This window comes from Heterodontus francisci, chromosome 10, assembly GCF_036365525.1.
Source record: "Heterodontus francisci isolate sHetFra1 chromosome 10, sHetFra1.hap1, whole genome shotgun sequence".
Lineage (NCBI taxonomy): Eukaryota > Metazoa > Chordata > Chondrichthyes > Heterodontiformes > Heterodontidae > Heterodontus > Heterodontus francisci.
The window spans coordinates 122,334,848-122,346,888 of record NC_090380.1 but is presented as its reverse complement, the minus strand read 5'-3'; the positions used below and the strand labels follow the sequence as shown (position 1 = coordinate 122,346,888).

At 53.2% G+C, this 12,041-nt stretch overlaps 1 protein-coding gene across 2 annotated transcripts in view; it reads left to right on the top strand.

Annotated features, from left to right (window-relative positions):
• Positions 1-11,508, top strand: part of trappc10 (trafficking protein particle complex subunit 10) — an 80,101-nt gene extending 68,593 nt beyond the window's left edge. For both annotated transcript variants that reach the window (XM_068041304.1, XM_068041306.1), the window contains 2 exons: positions 5,378-5,572; positions 10,276-11,508. In XM_068041304.1, coding sequence (XP_067897405.1) covers positions 5,378-5,572; positions 10,276-10,514 — 434 coding nt within the window. In that variant the 3' untranslated portion in view covers positions 10,515-11,508. The remainder of the gene's footprint in view (positions 1-5,377; positions 5,573-10,275) is intronic.
• The last annotated feature ends 533 nt before the right edge of the window (positions 11,509-12,041 follow it).

Below are 12,041 nucleotides of genomic sequence, written 5' to 3'. Positions count from 1 at the left end.
ACCAACCGGTACCACAGCATGGAGGCCACCAGTTGGTTTATGACCAACGCTCGGCCCCTGTAGGAAAGCACTCGGAGCAGTCCTGTCCAGCGCCCCAGCCGAGCGGTGACTTTCGCCTCCAACTCCTGCCAGTTTGCCGGCCAGGCTTCCTCAGCGGGGCTAAGGTGGACTCCCAGACAGAGGAGGTGCGTGGTGCTCCACGCAAAAGGTGTCATCTCCTCTGGCAGGGAGTCCACCCGCCACTGACCAACCAGGAGTCCGGAACATTTCTCCCAATTGATCCTCGCGGAGGACGCGGCAGAAAAGGTCTGCTGGCAGTCGCGCATCCTCCGCAAGTCAACGGGATCTGTGATTGCGAGGAGCACGTCGTCGGCGTAAGCCGAGAGGACGACCCGCATGGCCGGCTCGCGCAGAGCCAATCCCGTCAACCTCCTGCGAAGCAGGCACAGGAAGGGCTCCACGCAGATGGTATACAATTGGCCGGACATGGGGCACCCCTGACGCACTCCTCTCCCAAAGCGAAGGGGCGCCGTCAAGGACCCGTTAACTTTGACTAGACACTCTGCGGCGGCGTATAAAAGTCGGACCCGGGCCACAAAATGCGGCCCGAGTCCGAAAGCGCGCAGAGTCCCGAAAAGGTAATCGTGATCCACCCTGTCGAACGCCTTCTCCTGATCGAGGGAGAGAAAGGCGACCGACTGACCAGTCCTCTGGGAAAGATGGATCAGGTCCCGGACCAGGTGGATGTTGTCCTGGATGGACCGGCCCGGGACCGTGTAGGACTGGTCGGGGTGGATCATGTGGGCCAGCACGGAGCCCAGGTGGGTAGACATAGCCCGGGCAAAGATCTTATAATCCGTGCTGAGGAGGGAGACCGGACACCAGTTTTTAAGCAGGCGGAGATCGCCCCTCTTCGGCAGCAGGACAATGACCGCCCTGCGCCACGAGAGGGGCATCTCCCCGGTCGCCAGGCTTTCCCCCAGGACCCGCGCGTAATCGTCCCCCAGGACGTCCCAGAACGCCCTGAGGAGCTCCACGGTCAACCCATCCAGCCCTGGGGATTTGCCCCTCGAGAGCTGGTGGAGGGCGCCAGTCAGCTCCGCCAACGTGAGCGGAGCCTCCAATCCTTCGGCGCCCTCCGGGCTGACCTGCGGCAGGTCCTCCCACAAAACTCTGCGCGCATCCTCGCTGGACGGATCCGGAGAGAACAACGCACTGTAATACGTCCGGACCAGGAGGCCCATTCCCTCCGGATCCGTGATGGAGGATCCGTCGTCGGCCAGCAGCTCAACGAGCTGCTTACGGACCCCCCGCCATTTTTCCAGCGAGTAGAAGAAGGGTGAGGCGCGGTCCAAATCTTCCAGGATCTGGATCCGCGACCTCACGTACACGCCTCGGGACCCTATGAGCTGCAGGTTCCTCAGCGCGCCCTTCTTCTCTTTGTACGCCTGCCACAGGGCCGGGTCCACGACGGCAAGACCGAGGCGGGATTCCAAGTCGAGCACCTCCCTCTCAAGGCGCCCGATCTCGGCTTCCCGCCTCTTGGTCGACCCCTTCGCGTACTCCTGACAGAAGACGCGGATGTGAATCTTGCCCACATCCCACCATAGCCTCAAGGAGGGGAAGCCCCCCTGCTTCCTTCTCCAGTCGGCCCAGAATCGACAGAACGAGTCCCGAAATCGCACGTCCTCCAGCAGCCGGTTGTTAAAGTGCCAGTACGCGGACCCCGCCCGCGTGCGGAGCGGAGTAAACTCCGCCACACCAGGCGGTGGTCCGAGCACGGCACCAGCCGCATGGAGGCCGCCGAAACGCGGGAGACGTACGCCTGCGAAATGTAGAGGCGGTCGATTCGCGACCCCCCTCCTCCAGACCTCCACGTGAAGGCGCTGGAGTCGGGATGGAGATTCCGCCAGACGTCCACCAAGTTAAGGGAGCTGATCAGTCCCCTCAACTTCTCCACCGACGCTTGGCCGCGCTGGGGACCGGAGCGATCCCCCACCTCGAGGGTGCAGTTAAAATCCCCCCCGAGGATGATGCACTCGCCGCTATCGATGGAGCTCAAGAGAGCGGACACTTCTTCAAAGAAGCGCGCTTGCAACGCGCCGGGCCTGGGCGCGTACACGTTCACAAAGTGGAGCGGCACGCTACCCAGGCGAACGGCGAGGTGGAGCAAGCGGCCCGGCACTAGCTCCTTGACCCCCAAGATCTCCGGCTGAAAAGTCGGGGCCAACAAGATAGCCACCCCACTAGAAATAGGGGTGAGGTGACTCATGTAGACCCCACCCTGCCACTCCAGGAGCCAGGTGGCTTCGTCTCCCGGAACGGTGTGGGTTTCCTGCAGAAAGCTCACTGCGTATCTCCCTTCCCTAAGGACTGAGAGATTGTGAAATCTGCGGTGAGACCCTCTGCTGCCGTTGATGTTGAGGCTGGCTATGGTTATCTTCATGTCAAAGGTACTTAAAACCCGTCACCAACAGCTCACTGTGAGGAGGGAGTGGAAGTGCACCTGGCCTTCCACTCCCCCAGCAACCCATTGAGGAACACATTAAAACGGCGCCTCTCAACCAGTTTCACGCCCGCGCGCTTGCCCGTTATCTTCAGGGCAGCACGGACGGACTGGATGATCAGCGCCAGATTCGACCAGCGGTCGAGGGCCAGCTGAACTTTATTGTGGCAGCCCCTGCAAACCACGAGGAAATCCCGGAGTTCCGCCGTGGGGATGAGAGGAGATTCGGTGGGATGCACGAGGGACTCCACCACCTCACTGGCGATGGAATCAAGATCATCCTCCGTGCCCCACAGCGAATCCCCATCCTCCTCCGGGTCGTCACCGCCAGCGGCCGACACATCCACCACACACTGTGGGGCGGACGTCCAGGCCGCGCCAGCTGGTCCCGCCTCCGTCACGATCCCACCCCCAGGATCGATGACGGAGGAGTCCTCTCTGGGTTCTATTGTAAAACTGGAGCCTGTGGGCGCCAGCAGCCCAGGACCCTTCTCCACCTCCAGGCCAACGAGTGGTCCAGGGGAGACATAAGATCCCGACTCCGGAAATCCAGCCGGAGCCGAGACCGGAGGCGGAGAGAGGAGGCCATCTCCCGCTCTGCCAGCACCCACAGGTCCAGCAGATGGGGCAGCATTCTCAGTTTTCACCAGGTCGGGTGTCTCCTGGTTGGTGGTGGACTCCGGCTGGGAGGGCTGACCCTCTGGGGCGTCGCCCTCCCCTTCATTCAGGGCACCCGACCCAGTAGCAGTGGCAGAATGGGCGGCGTCCCCAGGCTCCCCCACCACAAGCAGGGCCCCACTTACTCCTTCAGGAGGGGCCTCCTGTACCGGGGCCTTCCCCTCCCCTCCATCCTGAGGAATAGGGAGCTCCTGCCCGGACTTTGCAGCCTTGGTGGTGGCGGTAGGGGGAACCTGAGGATCAGAAACAGGAGACAGCTCTCCCCCAACAGATGGGCCCTGCACCTCAGGGCCCTGTGTTATTTCTGTGGAGGGGTGCCTTCTCCTCTTTTTCCCACTAGGGCGCGGAGGCTCAGAGACCTCCATCTCATCAGAGACCTCCGCCTCCGAACCCATTTTTTCCTTTTTAGTCACCCTGGGCCTGAGCCCAGCCCTGGGACAGGTGGATTCCATGGGAATGGGCTTTGGGCTGAGCTCAGGCTCGGGTTGAGTCAAAGTGTCCAGGGGACGCACCTCCTGATGTTTCTTTTTTCCCCGCGTCTTCCTTCTGCTCAGACGGACGCTCCCCTCCCCGCCGGAGGCTGTGAAAACCACAGCCTCCGGAACCGACTGAGCGGCGTCTATTGGATGTGTGGGGGGAGTGGGAGGAGGTGCTGTGGAACCACTCTGGGCCGCCGAGGTGGAGCTGGCGGCCGGGAGGTTGGGGCAGTTCTTACGAACATGCCCCACCCCCTTGCAGACGTGGCACCGCGCCCCATCCGAGGTCCAGAAGACACGGTAGGCCGTCCCCTGAAACTCTATACCGAAGTGGCCCTCCAAGACCTCCTCCTGCGCCAGCTGCATGAATCGCTGGCGGCGGAAGGAGTAGACATGTCGGAGGCTGTGCTCCCGAAGACCGAGCGGGACTGGGGTGATCCCTGACCTCACCTCCCCCAGATGGTGTAGGTGGGGGAAGAGGAGCTCATCAGGAATGAAGGGTGGGACGTTCGACAAGGTTACCCGATGTGCAGTGGCCCCAGAGGGTCCACTGGCAGGAAAATCCCACCCACTGTGAGCCCCGTACTTAGGGAGAGGGACACAGCCTGCTCGGTCTTCAGGAAGAACACAGCCTTCCCATACATCTTTGAGGCTGCAACAATGGCCGAGGGGCCGACAACCACGGCCATTGCCTTAACACAAGCCTCAATAGTCATATTAGGATGGGTGTAACTCTTCACCCCATGCTTTGATGTTAAGATTTTAAATGGTGACGGGGCCACAGTCGCAGCTGCTGCAGCATAGGAGGGCCCCGCCACCGGAGAGGACTGAGAAGTCATGGGGTAGAAGAGTTACAGGCACTTTGCTGAGAGAAAAAAAGAGCAAATACAATAAATCAAAAAAGCAACATTTAAAGGATGTAGCATAGGGGGAGAGGAAGGCCAGGAGGAATCAGTCTTTGTTGGTATTTTAAAGAAGTCTTGTAGCTGGTCTTCCAGTTGGGAGGGTGGGGTGATGTCTTCACCTGGGTCAGCTGTAAGCTGCCAAGGCACACGCCTTCTTCGATGTTCAGATAAGAGAAAAGAGAAGAGAAGTCTCTTCACCTGGGCAGCTCCAGCTGTCCCAGGCTTAGTAGGTGGGGAGGGAGCTCCCTAGCCAAAGATGTTAAACACAGGAGCTCCCTATTGAACAATGCAGCCCCACCCAAGGTCTTCAGGTCTCTTCTTTCCCCACCCCCAACAATCAATGAAAAAGACTTCAGGATAAAACAAACTCACAAAAGAGCTTCCAGTTCTTCCAGTTCTCTGCCTTCCTTCCTTTGTTGAAATTTGGAACAAACTTTTGTTTCAGTTTGAATCTCCCTCTTGCAGCAGTCACACAGCCTGCAGCCTCCAACCTGTGCACACAGCCACAGTCAGCTGCACCTTGTTGATGCACTCAGGCTCCCAAATCAGAGAGCAGCCAATCCCAGTGCTGTACCTGTCTGGGGAGTGTTTGATGGGACAGTGTAGAGGGAGCTTTACTCTGTAATTAACCCATGATTCATGCTGGCACACAAATGTAGATTCATTCCCTGACACTGATGCCACATAGTCTACAGCAGAAATATTGTTTAAAAATGATTTGGAGGAGACCGCACTGCCCTGGTCCCTCAGTCCTGCAGTGTTGATCCCTGCGGCTTTGTAGAGCTTTAAAATGGTGTGTTTTTTCTTTGCAGTTGTTGACAACAGCAGTAACTGGGCGGTGTGTGGCAAGAGTTCAGGGGTTATTTCCATGCCCGTTGCTGCCCGAGCCACTCACAAAGTGCACATGGAAGTGATGCCTCTGTTTGCCGGATTCCTCCCATTCCCTGACGTTAAACTCTTCAAGTACCTGCCCTTTCAGCCTTGCCAATCTGGGCAAATGGACACGGGTAAGAGATTGAGCAATCTACCTTTGACTAGGTTCCACACATGAGACCATTGGAGAGGGTAAAGGGTGTGGAACTAGGCGGAGGGTTCCAAGTTGGCTTAAAAAGCTGGTTAGAAGGGAAGGAATGCAGAGTAGGAGATCAGGGCAGTATTTCAGGGTGGGTGGGTGTGGGTAACTATCTTACAGGTTCAATCCTGGGACTGCTTCTGATTACTGTGCACATTGCTGATTTGGATCTGGGGACACAGGGAGCGGGGTCTAAATTAGACAAAACTAAATTAGCAGGCTGAATAAATAATTCTGAGAGCGAGAGGAAGCTGCAAGGAGACATTGATAAGATGGTGGAATAGGGGAGTAAAGGAGCAAATGGAATTCAGTTAGTTTGGGGTGGTACTTTTCTTTATTAAAGTAATAATTATACTTTTAACAGGGGGAGGTTGGGTGATGTGGAAGCACACAGAGATTTAGGGGTTCAGATTGACCAAAACTTAAAAACAGCACCTCGAGTGGAAATGGTCAAAACAAACCTAATGGAATACTGAGTTTTATGGCAAGAGTTCGAGAATACAAAAGTCAAGATGGAATTTCTATAAAACCTTGTGAAGAGCACACTTCAGCATAGTGTACAGTTTTGGCCTCCATTTTTTTTTTTATTCCTTTCCCAGGATAGGGGCATCACAGGCAAGATATTTATTGCCCATCACTAATCGCCCTTGAGAAGGTGGTGGTGAGCTGCCTCCTTGCACCGCTGCAGTCCATTTGGTGCAGGGACACCCACAGTGCTGTTAGGAAGAGAGTTCCAGGATTTTGACCCAGCGACAGTGAAGGAACGGCAATATAGTTCCAAGTCAGGATGGTGTGTGACATGGAGGGGAACTTGCAGGTGATGGTGTTCCCATGCATCTGCTGCCTTTGTCCTTCTAGTTGGTGGAGGTTCTTTGCCAGTTATCAGCCCAACTCTGGATATTGTCCAGGTCTTGTTGCATATGGACACGGACTGCTTCAGTATCTGAGTCGTTGCGAATGGTGCTGAACATTGCGCAATCATCAGCGAACATCCCCACTTCTGACCTTATGATGGAGGGAAGGTCATTGATGAAGCAGCTGAAGATGGTTGGGCCCAGGACACTACCCTGAGGAACTCCTGCAGTGATGTCCTGGAGCTGAGATGATTGACCTCCAAAAACCACAACCATCTTCCTTTGCGCTAGGTATGACTCCAGCCAGCGGAGGGTTTTCCCCCTGACCTCAGTTTTGCTAGGGCTCCTTGATGCCATACTCGGTCAAATGCTGCTTTGATGTCAAGGGCAGTAACTCTCACCTCACCTCTTGAGTTCAGCTGTTTTGTCCATGTTTGAACCAAGGCTGTAATGAGGTCAGGAGCTGAGTGGCCCTGGCAGAACCCAAACTGAGCATCACTGAGCAGGTTATTGCTAAGCAAGTGCTGCTTGATGGCACTGTCGACAACACCTTTCATTGCTTTACTGATGATGGAGAGTAGACTGATGGGGCGGTAAATGGCCAGCTTTACTTTGTCCTTTTTTGTGTACAAGACATACCTGGCCAATTTTCCACATTGCAGGGTAGATGCCAGTGTTGTAGCTGTACTGGAACAGCTTGGCTAGGGGTGCGGCAAGTTCTGGAACACAGGTCTTCAGTACTATTGCCGGAATATTGTCAGGGCCCATAGCTTTTGCAGTATCCAGTGCACTCAGATAATTCTTGATGTCACATGGAGTGAATCGAATTGGCTGAAGTCTGGCATCTGTGATGCTGGGGTCCTCAGGAGGAGGCCGAGATGGATCATCAACTCGGCACTTCTGGCTTAAGATGGTTGCAAATGCTTCAGCCTTATCTTTCGCACTGATTTGCTGGGTTCCCCCATCATTGAGGATGGGGATATTTGTAGAACCTTCTCTTCCTGTTTGTTGTTTAATTGTCCACCACCATTCACAACTGCATGTGCTGGAACTGCAGAGCTGAGATCTGAACTGTTGTTTGTGGGATCGCCTAGCTCTGTCTAGCGCATGCTGCTTCCACTCTTTGGCATGCATGTAGTACCGAGAGTCTACCCCGTTTAGCACGGTGGTAGTGCCACACAACACGATGATGGGTACCCTCAGTGTGAAGGCGGGACTTCATTTTCACAAAGACTGTGCGGTGGTTACTCCTACCAATACTGTCATGAACATGTTGCATCTGCAATAGGCAGATTGGTGAGGACGAGGTCAAGTATGTTTTTCCCTCTTGGTTCCCTCACCACCTGCCGCAGACCCAGTCTAGCAGTCCTTTAGGGCTCGGTCAGTAGTGGTTCTACTGAGCCACTCTTGGTGAAGAACATTGAAGTCCCCCACCCAGAGTATCCTTGCCACCCTCAGTGCTTCTTCCAATTGGTGTTCAACATGGTGGAGGACTGATTCATCAGCTGAGGGAGGGCAGTAGGTGGTAATCAGCAGGAGGTTTCCTTGCCCATGTTTGCTATGAGACTTCATGGGGTCTGGAGTCGATGTTGAGGACTCCCAAGGCAACTCCCTCCCAACTATATACCACTGTGCCACCACCTCTGGTGGGTCTGTCCTGCTGGTGGGACAGGACATACCCGGGGATGGTGATGGTCATGTCTGGGACATTGTCTGTAAGATATGTTTCTGAGTGTATAACAATGTCAGGCTATTGCTTGACTCGTCTGTGGGATAACCCTCCCAATTTTGACACAAGCCCCCAGTTGTTAGTGAGGAGAACTTTGCAGGGCCAACAGGGCTGGGTTTGCCGTTGTCGCAGTTGACGCCAGGTGATCTGTCCTATTTTATTCTTCAACTTCTCTGTAGTGGTTTTATACAACTGAGTGGCTTGCTCGGCCATTTCAGACGACAGATAACATTAACCACATTGCTGTGTCTGGAGTCACATGTAGGCCAGACCAGGTAAGGGCAACAGATTTCCTACCCTGAAGGACATTATTAACAAGATGGGTTTTTACAACAATCGATAGTTTCATGGCCATCATTACTGAGACTAGATTTTTATTGATAAAAGCAAAGAGCAGGTTTGATGTGGGAGAGGGGAAGGATGGAGGGGACAGCAGGAGACGAGGGTCACTGTATAACACTGGGGTACAGTACTGGTGGGGGTGGGTCTGTCACTGTATAACACCGGGGTACAGTACTGGTGGGGGTGGGTCTGTCACTGTATAACACCGGGGTACAGTACTGGTGGGGGTGGGTCTGTCACTGTATAACACCGGGGTACAGTACTGGTGGGGATGGGTCTGTCACTGTATAACATTGGGGTACAGTACTGGTGGGGATGGGTCTGTCACTGTATAACACTGGGGTACAGTACTGGTGGGTACAGGTCTGTCACTGTATAACACTGGGGTACAGTACTGGTGGGGATGGGTCTGTCTGTATAACACTGGGGTACAGTACTGGTGGGGATGGGTCTGTCTGTATAACACTGGGGTACAGTACTGGTGGGGATGGGTCTGTCACTGTATAACACCGGGGTACAGTACTGGTGGGGATGGGTCTGTCACTGTATAACACTGGTGTACAGTACTGGTGGGGATGGGTCTGTCACTGTATAACACCGGGGTACAGTACTGGTGGGGATGGGTCTGTCACTGTATAACACCGGGGTACAGTACTGGTGGGTACAGGTCTGTCACTGTATAACACCGGGGTACAGTACTGGTGGGAACAGGTTTGTCACTGTATAACACTGGGGTACAGTACTGGTGGGAACAGGTTTGTCACTGTATAACACCGGGGTACAGTACTGGTGGGGATGGGTCTGTCACTGTATAACACTGGGGTACAGTACTGGTGGGTACAGGTCTGTCACTGTATAACACCGGGGTACAGTACTGGTGGGGATGGGTCTGTCACTGTATAACACTGGGGTACAGTACTGGTGGGGACAGGTCTGTCACTGTATAACACTGGGGTACAGTACTGGTGGGAACAGGTTTGTCACTGTATAACACCGGGGTACAGTACTGGTGGGTACAGGTCTGTCACTGTATAACACTGGGGTACAGTACTGGTGGGGATGGGTCTGTCACTGTATAACACTGGGTACAGTACTGGTGGGGATGGGTCTGTCACTGTATAACACCGGGGTACAGTACTGGTGGGGATGGGTCTGTCACTGTATAACACCGGGGTACAGTACTGGTGGGGATGGGTCTGTCACTGTATAACACCGGGGTACAGTACTGGTGGGGATGGGTCTGTCACTGTATAACACCGGGGTACAGTACTGGTGGGGATGGGTCTGTCACTGTATAACACTGGGGTACAGTACTGGTGGGGATGGGTCTGTCACTGTATAACACTGGGGTACAGTACTGGTGGGGATGGGTCTGTCACTGTATAACACCGGGGTACAGTACTGGTGGGGATGGGTCTGTCACTGTATAACACCGGGGTACAGTACTGGTGGGGATGGGTCTGTCACTGTATAACACCGGGGTACAGTACTGGTGGGGATGGGTCTGTCACTGTATAACACTGGGGTACAGTACTGGTGGGGATGGGTCTGTCACTGTATAACACTGGGGTACAGTACTGGTGGGTACAGGGTCTGTCACTATATAACACTGTGGTACAGTACTGGTGGGTTTGGGGTATTATTGGGGTGATGTTTCCCTCTCCATTACCAGTGATATTGGGTGTTTAATTGTGTTGTTTGTGCCCCTTGCAGATAGTTGGATTGAGAACGATAGCTTGTCCTTGGACAAGAACCTCGATGACCAGGTGGAGAGCAGCAGTTTGAGGAGTCGGGGCAGCACCCATTCCTCGGGCAGCAGTGAGCACAAGGGGGTGCCGATGCCACGCTTGTTACCGTTCTCAACTGGCCAGGTCTTCAACACCAGTGCCAGCATGCAGATCCTTGTCATTCCAAGCCAGGACAACCACATGTTGGAGGTTAATGTGACGTGACAGCAGTCAGTGATTTGACCCTGCTCTGTAATGTGACGTGACAGGAGCTGTTAACTGTCTGTAAATGTTACTGTACAGTGAGCTGATGTGAGAGTGATGGTGTAATTATGTTCTGTCTTTGTATAAGTTACACTGAAAAGTTAGTGATTTTTTTATGAGAACGGAAGATGTGATTTGGTGTAAAATCACATTCTGATAGCAAGTTTAAAACCTGAAAATCAGGAGCTCTTCAACCCCCTCATACACCCAACAAAACGTGCATTGTCTCTGGGCACCAGCTGGACACATCCTGACATTCAGGGATCGGAAGTGAGTGCCTACTCAGCATGATGCCTGCTCCTGATTTCCCATTCCCCTCTGGAGAAAGGTTAGCACCAGTCTGGGAGTGCAACTGCCAAACTGTGTGGGATGCACTGAGCTGCCCTGTGACGGGACTGCTGCCAAGACTGTTCACACTTACTGTGATTGTTCACCCCTCCTTACCTCCTGTTTGCTTTTTATTGATTTCAGACTGTGGTGTCAATGAATAAATCTTTATTTATTTACATAATTCTTAATTGTTCATCCAGGTTTAATTATATAAATATAAATATATATATATTGAGAGAGAGAGAGTAATATAAAGTTTTGAAGCTTGTGTTGATGTGAGTGGGATCTGGGGCTGATCACATTGTCCGAGATTGGGACATTGGTGCAAGCTAGTTCACCAGGAACCTGTGACACTCCCTACAGCTCAATTTAGACACATTCCCCAGAGCCCGAGGGACTTTGTAAATAGCTGCGAGTCTGGTCAGGGGGCACCAGATCATCAAACTGCTACAGAAGGAGTTAGCAGAAATTCACGTTCAATATTCACAATGAATGAAGTGGTAATCTTGCAGCTTGTCACCCTGTAAATTTCATCCTTCCAATGTCATTCCAGACTACAAGTGAAATGATGGATGTTCAGTGAACTGTAAGCATTATATACACATTATAAAATCTACATTCTGAACACCTTGCATGCAATGACTGACTGACTTGTGTCTTTCTGTAACCTGCTCAGTAACTCTTCGAAGAGGCAGTGAGATTTCTTACTTAGCCAGCCTGTTAACGGATGGCGGGAGGGGAAGTGGGGGTGGCGGGAGGGGGAGGGGAGGTGGGGGCGGGAGGGGGAGGGGAGGTGGGGGGGGAAGGGGTGTTGGGGGAGGGGAAGGAGTGGGAGTGATGGTAGGAGGGGAGGGGACGGGGTCTTGAAGTCACTGTGTTCAGTTTGTATTACACAGTTTACAACAAATATACATTCCTCTAAGACAGAAAAACCCAACTGTGGCGAACAAAAGAAGTTAAAGGTTGCATTAGAGAGAAGGAAGTGGTTTACAGAGTCACCAGAAAAAGTGATAAACATAAGGATTGGGAGTAATTTAGAATTCAGCAAAGGATGACCAAGAAACTGATAAAGGGAAAAGAGATTATGAATGCAAGCGAGCGAGAAACATAAAGGCAGATTGTAAAAGCTTCTCTATATATGAGAAAAGGAAAAGATTA